At 42.3% G+C, this 21,340-nt stretch overlaps 2 protein-coding genes across 5 annotated transcripts in view; one reads left to right on the top strand and one right to left on the bottom strand.

The window, feature by feature from the left end:
* Positions 1–8,183, top strand: part of nme7 (NME/NM23 family member 7) — a 35,086-nt gene extending 26,903 nt beyond the window's left edge. For all 3 annotated transcript variants that reach the window (XM_042111727.1, XM_042111728.1, XM_042111726.1), the window contains 2 exons: positions 7,229–7,336; positions 8,099–8,183. In XM_042111727.1, the coding sequence (XP_041967661.1) occupies positions 7,229–7,336; positions 8,099–8,131 (141 nt within the window). In that variant the 3' untranslated portion in view covers positions 8,132–8,183. The remainder of the gene's footprint in view (positions 1–7,228; positions 7,337–8,098) is intronic.
* A 2-nt stretch (positions 8,184–8,185) lies between these two features.
* Positions 8,186–18,250, bottom strand: atp1b1a (ATPase Na+/K+ transporting subunit beta 1a). Of its 2 annotated transcripts, none has more exons than XM_042111735.1 (6): positions 17,965–18,250; positions 14,474–14,602; positions 12,232–12,387; positions 10,468–10,649; positions 10,084–10,167; positions 8,186–9,748 (listed from the first exon to the last, which is right to left on the bottom strand). In XM_042111735.1, exons 1-6 carry the CDS (start codon positions 18,059–18,061, stop codon positions 9,488–9,490), a joined length of 909 nt encoding a protein of 302 aa, XP_041967669.1. In that variant the 5' UTR covers positions 18,062–18,250; the 3' UTR covers positions 8,186–9,487. The 2 variants fall into 2 exon arrangements, with proteins under 2 accessions (XP_041967669.1, XP_041967671.1); XM_042111737.1 differs by lacking the exon at positions 17,965–18,250 and adding an exon at positions 16,631–16,766.
* Between the last annotated feature and the right edge of the window lie 3,090 nt (positions 18,251–21,340).

The following is a 21,340-nucleotide window of genomic DNA, read 5'->3' as shown; positions in this document are numbered from 1 at the left end:
ACCCAAACATAGCCGCTGGACAACAGAGACAATCTGCTATCCAACCAGTGCTGTTTGTTTGGACTAGTTCAGTGTGGTGTTGGTCACTGTAAATCAGATCTCCTCTGACATGAGCCAGCACCAGAATAGATGAATGGTCTTTTTATTGCCAGTGTGAAACATGCCACTTGCATGCCAGTTCTTTAGCATTTTAATCTGAAAACACCCATAAAGCATTTTGGGGGAAAACTCCTAGTCGTATTCAGACTCAGCTCTCGTATGATCTGTTCAAACAGACATCCATTTATATTCCTGTTTGGTGACTGACGCTCGGTATGCTGAATTGTCTCGGCTGCTGTGTGGGAATTCAACCTGCTAATTTAGCCTGCTCTGTGTCGACACAACACAGATTAAAACTACTTTGCTGGACACACCAGCCCTGCGCGAAGCCTGAGCTACAGTAGCAAGAGCATCGGCCACAGCAGAGCAGCCGTGTGAGCAAGCAGTCGCTTAGTTTGAGCAAGCAGTCGCGCAGTGTCTGGCCCTCTTATTTCTTCCTTTCATCTTCATTTATCCCTCTCCAAAAATAATCTGTAATCACATTCAGTGAAATTTGATCCTCAATGTTCCATATGCTAATAGAAGTAATTGCCACCTTATCAGGAGATGCACTACTGAAGTAATATGAGAGGAACGCATAATGGCTAACAGCATGTAAACCAGATTCTGTTTATTGCTTATTCAATAAGAGACCGAATGACAAATCTTATTTCATTTTAATGGCACTCTTCTCTGTGTGCCGCCCCTACTGTCGTTGTTGTCATCGTCTGTCTCCAATGGGAGTGAGCAGCAGCAGCCCTCTCTCCCTCCCTCTCTCTCTCTCTCTCTCTCTCTCTGGCCCTCCCTCTCTGGGATTCAGTTCTGCCCCAGGGCATTGATCGGTGCTTAATTAAAGCACTCTTACATCAGCCTGTCAATGGGAGCAGGGGCTGTGCCATGTGACATCGGCTGAACTTTAGCAAGACCTCCTCACTTTTTCCTGCTGTCTCTTTTTTTCCCAGAGCCCCAGTGCACTGGGTGGCTGCTGTGCTGTGCTGCGTTGTGCTGGGTAGTGGAAGAGCAAAAACAGAAGGCCATTTTCAGCGTCATGCGAAATGTCAGGCCGCTCTCCTCGTACGCAGCCTTCAGTCGTGATAAACAAAGTGGAGCCCCTCCCTCCTACTTTTTCTTTTGCCCTGAGAGAAACACACAAAGCGTCTTGATTAGGGCACATTAAAGCAAACAAATAAGTCAAAGCTCTCCAGTTTTCTCCACGGACATATTTAAAAGCGAATAGCCAGTGCCTTATCTCTAGTCACGCTGCACTGCACCCATTAGCGGGGGAACTGATGCCTCCAACCCCACTACTGAGGATGGGTCTCCTTATTCTGGTCCTGTTATATTTTATTCTGCGGGTGTAGAGCTCTCCTGTGAACTGAGGGAATAGTCTTTGGCACTGTGCTCTCTCTGGGGGCTTTGCTGCCCCACCCAGTCACACACCTTTGTGTTACTGTCATCAGAGTACTGTTTGTGAGCAAACCGATCTGTTCATGAACAAATACATAACCCCTCTATCTCTCTCTCTCACACACACACACACACACACTACCAGTCAAAAGTTTGGACACAAAATTGAGTATTTATGTCCAAACTGGAAGTGTACACATACATGAGCTACTCAGTGCAGATGCGTTGCTGCAGTCAGACAGACCCACTCCCAGATGTTTATTTGGCAGTGTCACAGAAATGGAACTGGCACACATAGGCTCCATTTTGTCAACAAGCAGGGAGTGAGCAAGGACGAGGAGGTGCAGCCGGCTTATTTGTCTCTGGCTCAGTCAGACAGTGTGTGACGTTAGTTTGTCATCTGTATTGACCTTCCCTGTGTGTGTGTGTGTGTGTGTGTGTGTGTGTGTGCGTGTGTGCGTGTGTGTGTGTGCGTGTGTGTGTGCGTGTGCGCGCGTGCATAATGTGTGTGTGGGTGTGTTTAGTGTGGGGGATGGTGGGTCCATGGAAGCGGGGTTTTTTATGAAAGAACACACAGATGCACACACACAGACACACACACACACACACTCACACGGACAGACAGAGCTCACTATGGAAGCACTGAAGCACAGCCCTATGTGGCACGTCTCTGTGAGATTAGGTCCATTTCACCAAGCAGGCCCTCTGTTCAGCAGCAGCACTGTCTGTCATTGCTTCAGCCTGCAAAAGGGACAGGGAAATGAGAGGTTGTATACATCCAACCCAGGTTTGTGCTGGACAAACATTATAAAGGAACAAAAAGGAATGTGTGCTCCCCTAAAGAACTTTATTAATGCAGTTTAAGTTGACATTTCGGGGATGCATGTTCCTTGTTTGATTATCAAAACATGCCTCAGCAAATGTCTATGCTGTGTCTATGGCGGGCAGTACCAGTATCAGAGTGGCCCATTCCTCCGCAGCTGTCTGGACCAGTCCCACCCTGTGTGAGCATGCTCCTGTCCAGTCCCTGAGGGCTCATCAAGGGGAAATTAAAGTTGCTGGCTGCAGGTCACTTGTGGGAAACTATTGCAATCACAGAGAGACGACTTTTGGCTGGGAAATGTTTCTGTGAGCCCAAAAATCCCTTCTCCCGCAGTCCTCCAAGCACAACATGTATGCCATGAGATAAGCTACAAATATCACTCCGACTCAGCTGGGCCACTGTTATACTTTGCAAAGTACAGATACCTAAAAAAGAACTCATTTGGAGAGAAAGAAATGACTGGTTTGATTATAGAGACTGAGCACATGGTTTCTGGTTGTGTGGGAAGTGGACGAGGACCTTTTGTCTTGTTGGCACTGAAACAGAACTTGTTGTCAAGTTTATTTATATAGTGCATTTCATACACAGAGGTCATTCAATGTGCGTTACATAAACAAAAGCAAACAGTAATAACAAACTAGAGAATGTAATTCCAGGGAATTACGAGTGCATGAAAATGACGCTCGGACAGACATGGTGGTTGCACAGCTGAATAAAAGTTGATAGTTTAAAAGTAGACAGTTTAAAAGTTGAATATAGATTGGGAGTTGATCACACTAGTTGACTGAAAAGCCCAGGCTGCCAAACAGTTGTGGGCAGAGGACACAATTGGCGGGAGTCATAGCTGATGACAACTGACAGTTGGATTGGTTCAAATATTTCATAGGGAATTATTGTAGTGAGGACTTTTATTTTGAAACAGCTTTGGGCAGAGGAAACAGTTGATGGGAGTCATAGTTGATGACAACTGACAGTTGGAATAGTTGAACAGTTAAAACGTTGGATAGTTTAAATGGTTAAATAATTTAATAGGGGATTATAGCAGTGAAGACTTTTATTTTGAAACAGTTGTGGGGAGAGGAAACAGTTGACGGGAGTCAAAGTTGATGACAACTGACTGTTGCTAGAGTAGTTATGGTGGTTGCTATGCTGGTTGCTAGGTTTTAACTGTGAATGTGGTTGCTAGGCTGTTGCTAGGGTACTTGAAGTCATTGCTAGGTTGTTGCTAGGGTGTCCATGGTGGCTACTATCAGAAATAAAAGAGTTACTACAGTGGTTTGCTAGTATAATCATCTTGGTTGCTATGGAAACGGACATAGATGCTTAATTTCAATGGTTGCTAGGTAGGTGGTGGTTTAATATAGTAGGCTAGAGGCATAGTTAATGTTAACTGACAGTTGGAATAGTTGAACAGTTAAATAGTTGGATAGTTTAAATGGCTAAATTATTTAATAGGGAATTATTGTAGTGGAGACTTTGAAACAGTTGTGGGCAGAGGAAACAGTTGAACAGGATCTGTAGTCTTAAGAGAGCCAGATTGTATACAAATAGCCTGAGACAGACAGTTGCTGGAGGTGGCCGGAACCATATGGCTCTGGCCGGAACAGCGCACAGGATTCTAAGTGCTCTATTGTGATGCCATAATCGCCAATGTTAAGTCTATGGGGAAATTTTTAATAGTTTTTAATTAATAGTTCAAAAAGTATAAAAGTTACAAATATGAAAAATACATTCCACTCCTGTCCTAAGTAAGACCTACGTAACGCAGTTTGAATGAAGTTTCTACATCAAATGGTTGAAGCCGCATTAAACGCAGAAAAAGCGTTAGAAGAAGAAGAATAAGAAGAAGAAATCGGATAACAGTAGATTGCATTTTCATGCACTCTAATAAAAGCATAGAAGGGCAATATAGTCAAAGAATAGTTCAAAAGGTAAAGATCATAATAAAAAGAAAACATAAAACGCACAAGGTAAAATCATTTAAAGATAAAGAATAATGAATAAGCAAAAAAAAACAAAAAACAAAGGCAAAAGTAGTAAAAAGGTAATAAAAGACAAGGTAGAATAATTTTCAAGGCAGATTCAGAATTTGTAACTCAGGGCAGTTAGCAGAAAGCATCTGAGAACAGTTTGGTCTTGAGTCTAGATTTAAAACTGGCTACAGTTGGGGCCTTTTTGATGTCATTCGAAAGTTGGTTCCAGAGCTGAGCCGCATAGCAGCACCATGTTTAGTTCTAACAGTAGGTTTTACTAACAGGTTTTTCACCTGGGACCTGAGAAGACGAGAAGGTGTATACTGCTGAAGCATGTCTGATAGCTATTTAGGTCATACCTGTCAACACACTCCCGTTTTTCCCGGGTTTCTCCCGTATTTCAAGGTCATCTCCCAGCACCCTCCCGTTTTGTTATTTCTCCCGGAAAACTCCCGTGTGTTGTTGTGTTGTGTTGTTGATACACTGAACCAAATCTGACAGCAAGCAGCTTTGGAGTTTTGGAAGTAGGTTGACAGGTATGATTTTAGGTCCTGCTCATTTTCTTCTCATAGTTCATTGACAAACTCTTATCTTTAGATATTAGTGCTTTACTCCTGCATATATTATGGCTTGATTTTTGTTTCCATTACCGGTACTAATGTAAATGACTAGGCATCATACTGTGCAAAGGTCATAAGCTAAATATAAAAGCACCACCCGTATGATAAATGCTCTGGTCTATCCAGCATATTTCAGCTAATTTCTCAAAGCCTGCTCTTAAGCTAGATCCCAAAACTTGTGAATGACTTTTGAGGAACTCTACAGCCATACATAATCGTATATGATCCAGTCAGTTAAGGTTTACGCGAAACATTTACTTATACTCATAGTGATCACAATGAACAAAGAAAAAAATGAATCGCCTATACATTCTAGTGATTGCAATGAACAAAGGTTAATTTGGGGGGGTGGTAGCGTTGTGGTTAAGGACTAGCATGAATTACCATGTAGCATTCAGTAGCCTGAAAAGTTGTGGGTTCAGTTTCCGGCCTCCACCGTTGTGTGCCCTTGAGCAAGGCACTCAATCCCAAGTTGCTCCGGAGACAGTGGTCCTTGTTATATAACTGACATGTGTAAGTCGCTTTGTCTGCTAAATTAATAAATGTAAATGTAATTCAAAGGATAATTCCAGTCAGTCTATCCCAGCCTCTGAAATCATTGTGTTGTGAAAATGATGAAGTGGTTCTAAATCCTGTAGATTGAGTAAAAGAGCGAGTCTTCTTCTCTCAGATGGCATAAACCCTGTTTCCCCCTGCCAGTTACCCCAAACTATAATCACCAAGATGAGTATTTCCCATGGAAGTGTGTGGGCTCCATCTTATTCCTCTAAAGAGCATCTTCGAAGGTAATTGGTATTGTGGTTGTGTGTGGTCCTCAGGTAGGCTCAGTGAGTATGTATGTGTGTGTGTGTGTGTGTGTTGTGTTGTGTGTTTTGTAAATGCCTCTTGAGCCGTTAAGAGTGTGTCTCCTCAGAGTAGCTCTGTCTTCTCTAGAGAGCCAGAGGGAAAAGGGGTTGAGTCGTCCGAGCCGGATGCCTGTCACTCTTTCCATTCTCTCCCCGCCCAGCGTATTTACGTTACGGCGGACGCCTCCCCTGCTGGAGCTGCTCAGGGGGACGGGGGGTGGGGAGTTTTGGGGGGGTGGGGGGGGGGGGGAGGATCACGTTTCCTCATGGCAGAGATTAGCAGAGGACAGTAGAGCCCGTCCGTGTCCTTGAGGACATCTCGTCACCATCCATTTTGGTGCGGGGCCTGTTATCTGTAGCTGTGGCTGCTGCTTGTGGCCGGCTCAATTGAATCCCTTATACCGTAGATTCCCGACTCTAACCCGACTCTTTCAAAACATAAAATAAAATGGACTTCTCAGCTCTGGGTCCCAGTCTTGGTTCCATGACTCCACGGGATCATGGCCAAGCCCTACTCATGCAAGCCAACGAGCGAGGGACCAAAGGAGGCTGTGGCTGAGTGTGACCAGTGTGCAGCGCTCAAAGCAGGGTGCAGGGCAGGGGAGTGTTGTCTTAAGACACAAACGGAGGATGTGGAGTCGACCTCCGAAAGAACAGCAGGGCTGATGCCGACTCATCTGTCGCATATGGACTTGCTAGAGTAAACATCGGTCGTGTGTCCTACATGCAAGCTCCTTGCTTGCAACTCTCCCCACACTTTTTTCCTGTTCTCAATCTCAGCAGGCTGTTAAAGGCGTAGTCTGATTTTTTTTTTTATTTTATTCAAAACAGTTCTTCCCTGTCACTCTCTGTGTACACACTCAAACAAAACTCCAGTGTTTGTACAAGTGCTGGCTTTTGAGCTAACATATCAACCAGAATAAATAAAATATCATCAGAATCACGGACTGTATTATAATAGTATAGTAACTATCCTATACTATAGATGACTTTGATCGTTTGGTTTTTTCAAGGTTTGTTTTTTAGTTGGACAGTCAGCTGTCCGTTGCTAGCCCATCCCCACAGCCATGTTTTTGTGTGCTGCTTCAGGACCACATGCTCAGAATGTTGAATGGGGGGGGGGGTCCTCTGCCAGTTTGCTCTGGTTCGCTGGGTGTGTTTGGCTCCCTTTTGGCTCGCTGGGTGTGTTTGGCTCCCTTTTGGCTCGCTGGGTGTGTTTGGCTCCCTTTTTACTGAATGAGAGACAAGAATCTTTCCTTTCCATTTGTTAAAGCAAAAGAAGCAGCAGTTTGCTCGAAACGACACACACATAAAGTATTAACAGGAGCTGTTGATGTGCAAGGTTTACTTTGTCTGCACCCAACAAGTAATGTTTGAGGATGTGTGTGTCCTCCCTCCAGTCATTTGTTAAAGTTGTCACACCCACACTTCTGACATCCCAACCTTTGACATGGCTGGCCTGGTCTTGCTTTGCTTTCACAGGAGATCGCTCGACACCTCCGACCCAGTACTTTAAGAGCGTTGTACGGCAAGAACAAAGTTCAGAACGCTGTCCACTGCACAGACTTGCCTGAGGACAGTGTCTTGGAGGTAAGAACATGTCCCAATTCACACCCATGCTTCATTCATTAAACTAGAGAAAGCAACGCACACATACACATACACATACACACACACACACACACTCATGCACACACATATAGGCAAACACCATACTTTATAGCCTTTCAATGGAGTCAGTTCAAGGAGTCACTTTGGAGGCATTCAGAGTTCGCCTTCACAAATGACTGGCTTCTCTTGTGAGTCCAGGCAGAAAAGGCCAGCTGAAAGCAGAGCTGCAGCTCCATCGGCTTCCTGGGTCTCATGACCCGGCCTAGTAGGTGGAGGCTGGTCCACATCGCCCAGCTTCAGGGGGAGGGCAGTGAACAGTGGACAGCAAGGTTGCTTTAGACAGAGCGAGAGAGAGAGGGAAACATTGTTTCGACCCATTGGACGTCATTGTTTCAAGCTCCTGATCTGTTGAGCAGCCGACAGACAAACGGCTCCTTGTTAATCATTTGCCAAGTGACCGGCTGAGCTGCCACATTCCAAGGACCGCAGCCTCAGTGGACACACACACACACACACACACTCAGTGTCATACTCACAAATACACATGTGATTTGTCATTGTGACAGTTGGCAGGCCTGATTGTTCACACAGTTCATGAAAATAACAAAACAGATGGAATATTTATGGTAAATTATGGGTACGTGTTTATTTGAACATCACAATGGTCTAAATGTCCATCTTTAGAAAATGTTTCAGATTTTGAACTGAGAGTCTAACAATAGTTTCTCTTGTGTTCTACAGGTACAATATTTCTTCAAGATTTTAGATGGATGATTGTTTGTTTGTTTGTAAAAGCTATGTAAATAAAAACAAAAATTGAGTCTGACAAAGTATTGTCCATTTATTTGTTTAGGTCTTTCTCAGATTAAATAAAATGCCAAGAGTAGTTGGACTCTCGACAGATGTTCTGATGTTCAACATTGACTTCACTTCAAACACCGACAAAACATCCTATTACAAGGGGGTACTGCATCGCGTCTGATGAATTTTTTATGTTTGACCACTGACTTTGGTATTTGGATTCATACATTACACTTTTTTCCTGCAGAAAAAAATTGTACAACTGCATAAATATAAAACTTTTCCACCATGAAAATGGCTAAAACATTCATTAGAAAGTTACACCACATTGTGATGTCTCCAGCAACAAAAAAAAAAAAATTTTTTGAAAGCTCTGAGTTGCCACTGTTGCCGCTAAGGTGACAAACATTCAGGCTAAACACACACTAACTTACACTCTAAAGTTAAAGGAAGTAAAAGAATTCAACAGAAATGTAATCAACACATAACCCATTGCAAGATGATCAAAAGAAAAAGAAAGGAGAAAAAATGTGACAAAAATAAAAATTTCCCAAAAATCAACTGAAAAAGACAGAGAGACTGAAGGATTCCACCGAGCGCAGCCCTTCACACACCCACACACTCTGAAGAGACTAGGGCGTACAATGCCAGTATTTTCAGTTAGTAAAGTACACACACTTTCTCTTTATCTCAGTCTTTCACACACACACACACACACACACACTCACTCTCCTCCCTTCTCTCTATCTCTGTCACACTCACACACACAAACACACAGACACACATACAATGACTTCTGAACTCACATAAAAACACACGGACTAACATACAGAGTAACGCGCACACATAGACGCACACACACCTTGGACCACTAAAGCTTACTCACATAAGACGACAGAAAATTACAACATGGCTTGGAAAGGACCACTGTATGCGATTACTGCACAGCACACTCCAAAATATATAGAAACCACACTAGGCAGAAATACTTATGAGACAGAAACACTGCTCGCTACGTCAGTAGTGGAATCATAATTTACAGTAATAAATGAAGATGTCCCATGGCTCAAGGAATATTTCATTTACAGTAGAATAAATAAGTTGCTATTGCTACCTGCTATCGCTTCCTGTAATTTACATTCTAACCCTAGACATATGCAGAAAAGCTAGTGTAAAGCATACAGATTAAGTGTAGGTCCCATAGGTTATGAGAGTTTGTTCAAGACTAGTCGTGTTTTTTTTTTTTTTATTCAGTTTTTATTTTCATTTTTTTTCTAATTCAGTATGTGTTGAAATGGGCAGATAATAGCGCTATTTTCATAGCTGAGGTCATGATGATTTGACATTGAATTTGAATTCAAAGCGTCCCTGATAGCGGTCTTTCTCACTGTAGTCAATGTTGTCTCCAAATACTTTGCACTCAACGCGCAGGTCTTCGTCAAAGGTGAGGTTGTTGAACTTGACGGCCACCAGTGGCTGAAGGTACTGGGGGTGCAGCAGCTTGCCATAGTAAGGGTAGTACTGCAGGGGGAAGCCTCCCTTGAAGCCAAAGTACTCAATCCCTGAGATCTTGTTCTTGTCCTCCTCTCTCTGGTGGAAGAACACAGGGTTGTTAACAACCAGATTCTAAAATTGTGTGATGATCTAATTCTGATTCTATTTCTATGAGGACAACTTCTTCAATAAAGCAGTTGCAGTTGATGCCAAAGTTGTAAAAAAAAAAAAAAATTGTTAATGTTGTTACGTTGCTGTTAATTAAAAAGCCTACTAAGGGAAACAAATACAGAAAGTGGGCCATGCATGTCTTTACATCTGGCACCACTGTTAATTCATTTTAAAAAACACCATATGTTATTGCTTACTCTGTAGAATATACTTAATATACAGTGTTGCCAGTGATCCGGCATGCCTTCTGATGGTCTTACCTTGTTGGTGCAGTACATGGGCAGCACAAAACTCTGGAAGTTGGCCTGAGCTTCTAATGGTAGGGTCGTATTGGTCTTTGGTGGCTGAAAGAAAACATTTCGGTCAGTCTTCACACAGCTAGTTCTTTATCACATACAAACTTAAAGGTTCAGTCAGCTGTGATTCTGATGCAACGCTGTTGCTTTTTCAGTTCATGAGCTGTTTATGGTTTGCACCTGATCCACTGTGTTCATTTCCCATTTACAAAGCCAGGACCATAATATTATGCGAACAGCCATCACAATGAACAGAAGGCTGAGCAGTCTGTCTGTCTGGATTAGAATCGCACCCTGTGGCTTTAAAGACCTGACATGAGAATGACATGAGGATGCCCGTTTGCTCACCTTGGGTCTGAAGTTGACGATGCGGTTGAGCTTGACGATGATGCAGGGCTTGCCCTCCTTGAAGCCATAATGGCCATCGGCTCCTGAACAGCTGCCTAGCCAATCTCTTTGGTAGCGGCAAGCTTTCCTGAGTCCTCCCTCTCCGTCCAGCTCTCCGCGGTTCCTATAATCCGCTGGATCAGCTAGAGACAACAGGAGATTGTCCATCAGTGAGGTTGGATCACAATATGCTCACTTGTAACTGGCATAAGTGTATGGTTGAAACAAAGACAGAAAGAAAGAAGCAAGCCAGTTTCTGAAGTAAAGCAGTAGAGTCTCTCTATTCTACACCTTAATATAGATTATTTCAGCTTACAAATATAACCGAGTCAACTGAGTCACATTCAACTGGCTGCTAAAACACCATATAGTTTGGACACATCTCTACAAATGATTCCACTGTAACCCTGCACTATAGCTGACAATGGAATGGATGCCATAACTGTGCAAGCTACACACCAGTATTAGGCCTACGCCTTCATCATATGGCTATGATGCCCAGGAATCCAAACAGCAACAAGAGTAGTGCTGACACCTACAGAATAGATAATGTTCCCTTTCGATAAAACTTTGGTTGTTTTCCACAACAGATGTAAAGGGAGTCGTTTTAGAATGGCCAAAATGTTTGTGTTTCCACATCAGGGCCTCTTTGGAGGAGAAATAAGTAGGCCTAGCTACTCCAGGGCAGGCTCTTTTCTGGGGCCCTAAAACTGCTTGGTTAGACTTGCAGTGAGGACTGACGCTCAATGATTAAACATAACAGCAGTACAAGTCAACAAGAGCCATGAAAACCACTGAGGTTACATACATTTTCACCTGGCTATGCAGTGAATACAGAAACAAGAAACAATAGCCTACATAGCTAGCTTGTTGAGGTAACTGTCATACAAACAAAACAGCTGAAATATAGACCTTAATTAATCTTCAGTAGTGCTCTTATATCAAGTAATTACAACTGCCAAGAAGCCATTTAACAAGTGTGCTAGCAACTATATATCCAAAGTCTACTGTTAATTTAACTATTTAACTCTATCAAGAAATGCTTTAATGACCTAATGTTGGTGCTGCATTAGTTGGTCATACTTGGCGTGAATTGGCGTCACAATTAGCAAGCAAAATGATTAGTCTACACATAAGCCTAGTGATTCCTGCAATACAGTGGCAAAGCAACCAGCAAAAATGGCAAAGCAGCAGCCAAAAGGGCCCAGCAGTGGGCTGTCGCTGTATATTTCATACCACTTGTCCTATGAGTTTCTGTAGTGGGAATGTGCCTTTTGTGCCTTTTCCAATAGCTTTATCTTAGTAACTACCGTAAGCATGTTGTTACTAAGTAAGTTGTCTGTTTACTGCTGAATTAGTTAGCTTATACAGACTTTAAGTGAACCCCTGTTGCATAGTTTCAGTTGTAACTCTGCTTACTCCTCTTCATAAGACTGAGAGGAGAACACTTTCAACACTGGACATTTAATTGGCTTTGACATAGACTTTAATTGAAAACAAAAATAAAGAGAAAAGGGGAAGGTAGGGGAAAGAATTAAAAGAAAGAAAAACAAATGAATGAATGACAGACAATGAAATACTCAGTAAACAGATTGCACATTATTCGCATAAGTGACACACACATGAAACTGCCAGAAGATGTAGGGGAAAGTATATCTTTTTATCTTATAGAGTTTGCAGCAATGTATGTAAGTGAAATTTGTGCAGTAGTAGTACTTTACTTACTGCCACAGTCCTCATATTTCACCATGTCCTCCTGGGCGTCAGCATTGTATTTTTTCAGCAGCTCATCCATTGCAGTGACAATTTTTTCGTACGACTTTGGGTCATTCATGGAAAAGAAGATTTCTCCTTTGACAGAACGTGGGGTGTGTGACAACCCTAAAAACATACCAAAGAGCTTAATGTTAAAGTCTGACAAAACAAGAGTCCTTGCACTGGGAGACACTGCAAATCATTATCAGGGTCATGCTGAGTGAGCTTCAACATTGTGAAGCCAAGAAGAGAGTTGCTGTTTTGCTCCTCTCTACTTTGCTACATAGCCAGTTAGAGGGATTTAGGTCTTAGGTATTTCAAACTCGGTGATAACATTACACACACCTGTTTAACTGTTTATACCACGAAACACATGATTCATAACCTGAGTAAAATGGACCCAAGTCAGTAACTCATATAAACTCTCTCCGTAGCTCCATAGAGTGTCTCAGTACATGGCCACTTTACACAAGACAAAAACGAGCCTGTGCTCTCTGTAAACATTATTATGCACAATGAATGAAGTGTTAGCAACAAGTCTGTCCGTAGTTACGTACTCTCTCCATCTCTATCTCTGTCTTTCTCAAACACACAAACACACACACACACACACACACAAGGCTCAGATGAGCCTTGTGCTCTAAGCTTGGCAGTAATTTTCCACATAAGTCCCACACGAGGCCAGAGCTAGGCGTGGCATTGCCAGAGTGAGAAGAGGAGCTTGAGTGGGAGGAACCCTGTATTGTTTTCAAAAGGCGCCCTTTCTTTCTCTCTCTCGCTCACTCTCTCTTTTTCTCCTCTCTCACAGCCGCTTTCCTCCACTACACACTCCTTGCGCATGTGCAGAGTTTAATAGCAAGGCGTCCTAAAAAACGAGCACTGTGGGGTTTTTTTACGGCAGACGCTTATTTTGTCCTAAAAATGTGGCAGGAAACACAGGAGGATCTGTACCATCCCAGTGCTGTTAGTAGGTGAAAGACCAGCGCTGGCTTTGGCTCTCCTACTTTCAGACAGAGCTTGTAAAAGTCTCTGAGCCAGTCCAACCTCCCCTGTTCTCCCTCCAACTGCCCCCACCCCCACCCCTCTACACCTTCACCAACTCCGGCTCACGTGCTGCTCTCTCACAATGGAAACTTTTGGCCCTTAAAAGAGAAGGCGGGGCTTGAGTGCAGTGAGCGTGTCGTCCACCTCCTTCCTTTATCAATGCCGCCAATGGAGGCCCTAGACCGCTCTTTTAGCTTGTGTCACTTCCTCACCCTTGCCCCTGGCCTGTTCAAACTGCCTCTCAAAGAAGAAATGGCCACTCATAGCTTGCCACTCGCCCCCTGGCAAGAAGAACCGGTGGCTTTGGTCTCAGCCAGCTCTTCAGAAATACGACTAAGTATAACGGCAAAGCAGCTGTGTGCACTGTGCAAACATTCATTGGCACACTCTGAGGAGGAGGGCTGAGCCTTGACACGGATGCCAGGCAACAGAGACCAAACTTCCTCAGAGCACGAAGCTCAAGCACGCAAAGCACAAGAGCCAAACTACACAGCCATACTGTTTCTCAGTGTATGTTGTTTGAGGCCAAAAGGTGTACACTTTTTTTCCTAGTTCAGATTTGAAGCAGTCCATCTCATGTTTTACAATTGTGGGCTCAGTTTGACTGTTTTGTGTTAGCTCCTGTAACAGTTCAACAGCATTATGATGATAATTACTGAAAACATCACCTCCCTCCCCCAGGGGAGAAGCAGCGTGGGTAAAGGAACAATGAAGGACAAAATGGCTGAATCTGAGAGAGGTCATACAGACCTTCAGACACATAAGAGAGAGCTGTCTCGATCTGTATGACATGACAAACTCAGCAAAGGCAACTCTTTCCTCAAACCTCAATAATAAAACCAGTCATAATTCACAATTCAAGTATGTTTTTTTTCTTTTCACTAATGATTAATATCATTACAGAGGTCACATGTCAGAGGTCAAAGATGGTCAAAACAAATGTCAAAATGTGCCCAAACATTATTCATACATTTAGTTTATATAGGCTAATTGCTTCAGGTATTAAGTAACAGGAGTAGCTTGACATATTGTATTCCAATATGCTAATACCCCCAGCTTAGCATAACAAAAACAAACCTCATACACCTGTCAATATCATAATGGCCTTGGCATTTAAGTAGATATGGCATATGGGTAGAAAAGAACACAGCTAAAGGCATGCACTCACCTGGGGGTGCGACTCTGTCCTGGTACGTGGGCTTGTAGTCACTAAGGGTGAGCAGCATGGCCTGAATAGTGCCGATGAAGATTCCAGCCAAGCATCCATAGAACACCACATAGAAGATAAAAATTTTAACTGTAAAAGGAAGAAAGTAAAATTAGTAAAAATAGGCAGTGGCGTTAAAGACAAAACTTGCACAAGAATGAGATTGAGAAAGATTCATTGAATATGATCTCATAAATTTTAAGGAATGTGGTCTCATAAGCTGTAAAAACAAGCTTTAACTTGGTTGGAATATGGCAGATAGCATCTCACTATGAATGAATTGGACACAGCTCCACACTAAATCCATTCTTGAACAATCTTATATCTGAGATGTAATTCCAAGGGAGGACACTCAATTTTCACTTTTATCTGAGCAGAGATAACACAAGGTTGTCTCAACCATTAAACAACTGTTGGGAATACAATCTTATATATACTAGCTCGTATAGTTATTACATTAACTCACAAACACTGTCAAGCCATCAAGTCATGTTTTCTAAGGACTTCTTGAAAGTTACTGTTAGGTTAACTTGGATTCATTTGCAGGTGTATTGCTATTAGACTCTTGACTCCCAAAATGGCGGCGTTAATATCTCTATTCTGGTTGTTATGGGAACAATAAGGAATAGTGACGTAGGCCAGAATCCTCAATATAGGCCTATATATAATATATTCCATTATTAATTATGTGGGTGTATTCACATACTAGGCCTATTTGTTTACACTGGACTTATAGGTTTCTTTATCAACATCAAAAAGTTTTCACTGTTTTCAAACATATGAAGATATGTAGTAACCTTCTAATACATTGTCATTAGTGTAGACTAACTAAGTCTGATTGTATTCTGATTTAAATCTACACGAGGCAAAACAACATATCTTGTTTAATCTGTCACTCTTTCCTTTCAGTTAGTCAGACGAACATACGATTGTTTCACCACAAAAACCACTAAGTCTCGAAAGACTAACCTGGCTTAACTTCTTCATAATCATCTTCAACAGATTCAACAGGACAATTAACAGGCGTGAATAAAAACACGTTTTTTGTAGGTCAATAGATTCCAGTCAGCAACTCGGTCCCCACTCTGCCTTTTCTTGGAGGGTTTCTCAGACAGACTACATCCAGCCACCCCATCCCCCTTTCTCACATAGACAAGCTAACTGGTACAACTAGTAATTCAGATCTTTGGGGAGCTTGCACAACACTGTCCAAAATGTTGGCAATTACATAGGCTACAGTGGCCTTCAAATCTCCAGGAAACACATTTTACCCCTCATTGTTAGAATACACAATGGATTAACATGCCAATGCAGACTGGGCATTAAGAGGATGAAATAGCCTACTTATCTCCAGGTAAACAATAATGAAAAGTCTTCTTGGTAGTCACGACTACAATCCACAAAATACACTCACAAAATCATATACAAACACTGAACATTACATCCAGGCTTCTTGATGATCAGCTCACAAACTAAAACAAACTACAGAAGGCAAATAGACACTACATAATCTGTCTGAGGCATAAACTACCAAGCGTCAGCTCCAGTAGGCCTACTGACACCAACAATTAAAAAAAAAGAGTGAAAAATCCCAGCGTTGCTATTGGCTAATCAAACGCGCTGGCTAGATGCTTCTTGGTGCCTTTCACTTCCCTTTCATGCATGGTACAGACCCTCCCCCATTATATAATGCCAGCGACTACAGGTTTTCTCTCAACTCGACTGACACTGAAAGTCAAACTTGTAGTAAATGGCAGCATGTTTTAACATAGCCTTCAACATTGAATGGCGGGTGAAGTTAAGAAGTATCCTACTGTTTACTCCGAGTCTATTAACGACAACGTAGCCTACAGAGGACATAAAGTGCAAACACATCTGTATGATTCCAACAACGCTCGTAAATGTCTGATCGAGTTGCGTAGCCTAGTGAAAGTTGCAATTCATCGCATGACGGAAACAATTACTAATTCGCTAACTAGCCTACTCTGTTACAGTGTAACAACTACCAGGAACGTGGAGTATAGGTTTTGTCCAACTTTCGCTATTCACGAAAACAGACAAAAGTTGTTCTCCGACATAAAATTCACCATCTAAGATCATACACACTATTAGGCCTACCTATCTTTTTTCCCCTTCCGCGGTAGGCTATAACACATGACATTCCTCATGTCACCGATATTATATCAAAGCTGTGTGGGGGAAAATAAACGGCTATGCCAGCCCCGGGTGTTCACGTCGCCTTGGAGACACAGGGGCTTTTCCAGGACAATAAGATGCAGATAATGACGTAAATGTAAGAATATATTGTCGGGAAGTTGAGTGAAAAACTTTGTGGATAAGTAGCTAGGCCTAGGCCTTGACGACAAAGCACGTGAGTAACTACAGCATAGTCTTCGGGTCATCTGAGTCCGATTTGCCCTCACTTATAAGATAAAAACGCACGGTGAAAACTGATAAAGTGTCACAAGGCCTCAGTCCTTGCAAATGCAAAATGCCGGCAAACGTAAGGGAAGCCTAACTGCCATGGAAAGAGAAATATTGCGGCGGCACATGGAAACAGGAAGGTGATTCACTGTATGTTGTTAATCTATGGCCATTATCGACTACATTACCAGTAGGCTACAGCTTCACATCAAATATATATATATATCCAAATGAAAATAGCCTATTAGAAATAAAATAATCTCCTCATGTACCCCACTAATTCGTAGGCCTATTATAAAAACATAGAGAAGACGCTGTAGGCTAATAACATTGTGGTGCTTTAGACATGAGCCTTCGTAATGTCTTGTTTTAGAGAACAAGGCAAAGAAATGGCTAGAGTGATGTCTTAATCTTACAATGAGTAGCGTGTAAAATGAATAATGTATCTAAAATAAAAGACTAGTTCGCCTATTTGGCGGCGTGGTTAGTGGTAACGTTAATACAATTTCCTGTTGCCTACAGTCATAGAATCCCAATTACGTCCTTCAAAATGACCTCTTTCTCAAAGGACACCCATCAAAGCTTGCTTTTTGATGCCGGCCTGTGCGTGAATAGTGTACGATCACGACTATCATTTCCCCAATCTAACCTTCTCTTAATTCAAACATAAATACTTAATTTGAACGTCTATAGACATACCAATTAGGCTACATTTGTCTACTTGTTGACTGGGCTTAGTTGCCATCCAACAAGTGAGCGCACAGGAAAGGGGATGTACATGTTAGATCATCGATAAAATGCTTTTGTCAGATTTGTCGACAAAATGCCTTTCTAAGGATTTGTATCAAGAAAACGAAGTCAAGACCAAACGTGTATGATCAAACAGGTGCTGCTATTTTCTCGAAGTCAGGAAATGGTGTGCGTAATGCATGGTCTCTGTGCAGCCGGCGCTGCGTAAGGGCTACTCACTCAACCACGTTGACACGACTTTACAAAATATATCCAGAAATTGAAAAAAGTGTGCTTACACCAACTGCTTCCTGTACGTCCCAAAAATTCCTTCTTTTCAGAATTCCAGACAAAGCTCCTCCATCCACCTTCAGTATCTTTGTTGGCCGCCGGCATATTGGATTTGTTTCTTTTTAAAACTTCCCTTTTAAGCGATTGTTGATTTTTTGTTGGGTGACTTGATGTACAGGGTTGACACTGAAGTCCTCAAAAATTTCCTGAAAGGACAGAGTCGTACCCGGTGCGTCCTGTTGTATCTACCCAATATATCCCATTCGGTGCCCGACTCCGCCTGCAAACTCTTTTTAATAAGTTACCTACAAAGAGGGAGGGCCAAGCTTGACAAATCACCAGCAGACATGCGTTTGCGTAATACAATCGTATGAAGGATTCTAGGCGTCACAGTCTACCGCATGGTGAGGGCTCACATCACTTTTAACATTCTGTCTGATTTTAACCTGTTGAGGAGTGAATTCTTTAAGACAATGCCGTTCCCCAGAGAGTGAATTATTTTCCTGGCTCCTTCTAGAATTCTACGCGAACATTCTATAGTTCCAGTGTTCTTAAAATTGTTTCATGGCCGAAAAGTCCCTGAGGGTAATTGTTGCGTTGTTATGTTATAGAACCTTTTTCGAAAACGTTCTAATCACATATTTGTGATCGTACTCCCAGGTGCCCATCTGCATCTAAGTATAAGTATAAGTATACTCTTTTGATCCCTTGAGGGAAATTTGGTCTCTGCATTTATCCCAATCCGTGAATTAGTGAAACACACTCGGCACACAGTGAGGTGAAGCACACACCAATCCCGGCGCAGTGAGCTGCCTGCAACAACAGCGGCGCTCGGGGAGCAGTGAGGGGTTAGGTGCCTTAGCTCAGGGGTTCCCAAACTTTTCCACGACAAGGCCCCCCAAATACCACTAGGTTCTGGCCAAGGACCCCCTTGATGTTTTATTAATTAAACCCATCGACAATACTACGGCAAATGTAAAAATACATTAAGCTAATCCTAATAATTATTTTAGCCACAACCACATCGCGATGGAGCATACAGTGTGTAAAAATGTTATTTTGGCCTTTCTGCTATATGAGAGCCATCACTCTACTATTATTCCCAGTCATTATCATGGGACATTTGTTTAGATGTGCGTCACATTATTATAATGGCATTGTATAACAACCCTCATAGTATATTTTAAATGTATTTGTTTCTTGTTTTTATTTTTCCCTCCAATTTGCTGAGGCCCCCCTGGCGGCCCCAGCCGCCACTTTGAAAACCACTGCCTCAAAGCCACTTCAGCCGCTTTCTACTGGTCGGGGTTCGAACCGGCAACCCTCCGGTCACAAGTCCGAAGCGCTAACCAGTAGGCCACGGCTGCCCCGTAAAGTAGATGTCACATATTTGCTCCTCAACAGGTTAATGTCATTCAAATAATTCGCCCCCAATAGCAATCATTAAGATTCTAATTGTTTCGTCACAATACTAGGCTATGGCATGGTAAACAGTACACATTGACGTATAGACCCTTTCAACAATAAAAACAAAAACAATGCTATTTGGTTCCCAATCTACTTCCTCTGCATTAAGATAACATATGGAATGTTAAAACGGAAGCCTTGTGGGGCCAACTATGATGCTGATAATGGAACTCTCTTGAAAGGGATTTTGTTTTAGGCTTCTTCATAAACAAATATCAACCACAACGTTTCTCCATGTAAATCTCGATCATGATGGCTCTTACTAATCTCTTAACCTGTAAGATACCGTGTTTTTATTTGGACCAGACTCATGTAAGATCCAAACAGACGAAACAGATGGCGCTGTCGTGTAAAAATATTTGTTCATTAAAATTGCTTTCTTTCAGTCATTTTGAAACACGACTGTGACTTTCCCTGGCTCTTAGATTACTAGTGATACTGCAAACATTAATGAAATACATTATTGCAGATTTGCAGGTCATTCCAATGGTAGCAAATGTACTATTCAGTGATAGTGGCATTGTCTGCAAGACACTTCAATGACTGAGTGCCTTTTCAAGGTCACTTGTGGGTGGAGCTGTTTCCACCTGTATAGCACACACTCACTCACCTGCAGAATTGCCGAGGGGCACACAGAAAAACAACTCAACGCACTCAACAGGACATCAATTCAGGTTTCTTGGTGTTTTAAGCCCCCAACTTTGAGTTCAAGGCAGCGCTGCCTGGAAGGCGCTAGGGTTAGGCATGGGTTAGGGTTAGTATTAGGTGCCTTTAAGTCAACGGTGGCAGTGCTGCCTGGAAGACGATGTTGGGGGCTTAAAACACCATCAAGCCCAATTCAGTCATTACCCATGTATTTGAAGAGCACACATTAAGGTCATAGTGACATTAATGCAGAACCAGAGGTGTATGTCAGTTAACGAAAACTCACAGGATTTGCTTGAAATAAAATGGCATGGGTCTCCAACATTGCTAGTGTAAGATGACTTGATTTTTTTTTCTTATAAGACATTTCTCTGCCATGTTTGCAGTAGCACTGATGTGAGAAATCCTTTTCTGCCAGGCCACGGCAGTTTGTGTGTGTGTGTGTGTGTGTGTGTGTGTGTGTGTGTGTGCGCGTGCGTGTGTGCGTGTGTATGTGTGTGTGTGTGTGTGTTTTGAGTTTGTGGAAGTCTTGTTCTCACTTAACTCATTCACTTGACTGTCGCTAGTGTAAGGTGGCTACCTCAGATTCCACCTTCCTGGGTTGGTTTTCCGCCAAGCTGTAGTGGTGTCCATGTGTGTGCGTCATACCATGCTGCACATGCTTGCATCAGCATGCCAGTCTGTCTTGCCAAGTCCTCTCCAAACTGTAAAGGCATGTGGTCTTGCAGTGCTGCCGTAGCAAATCATTACTCCCCATACTGCCGCGCATGTGAGAGTGTATGGAAAACTTTGACAGTGAATGCAAAACTGGGTTCATATGGTGGTGTGCTATAGCCTGCAAAGTTATGATAGAAATGAGCTCTTTCCTGTGTGGGATTGACTAAATTAATAATAATAAAAAACTTTCAGGCTCATGTTGTGGGACTTTAAAACGGTTTAAAACCGTTATATATACTAAGGAGTCACACTAATAACTTATACACCAAATGTTGTTGATTTAAGGATTGGTGCCATTATGATGATGTAATACATATGTAATAGACTGTCTGGTGTGTGTATGTAATATAGATGTTATCAAGACTAGTTATTTCATCAGTTACTCAGGCCACATAATTGCATTAAACCAGACATTATTTACCCAAACCATTCATTAACAAAAATATATTGTTTATATAATCTGGTAAATTTCTACTGTTTTCTTTTTTTCTTCTTTCTTTTTTGTAGGGATGGTGCCACTTTAAATGTATATGTAAAACCAACTGCACCGTGCAA

Source organism: Alosa sapidissima, chromosome 12, assembly GCF_018492685.1.
Source record: "Alosa sapidissima isolate fAloSap1 chromosome 12, fAloSap1.pri, whole genome shotgun sequence".
NCBI classification, from domain to species: domain Eukaryota; kingdom Metazoa; phylum Chordata; class Actinopteri; order Clupeiformes; family Clupeidae; genus Alosa; species Alosa sapidissima.
This window is presented reverse-complemented; position numbering and strand designations above follow the sequence as displayed.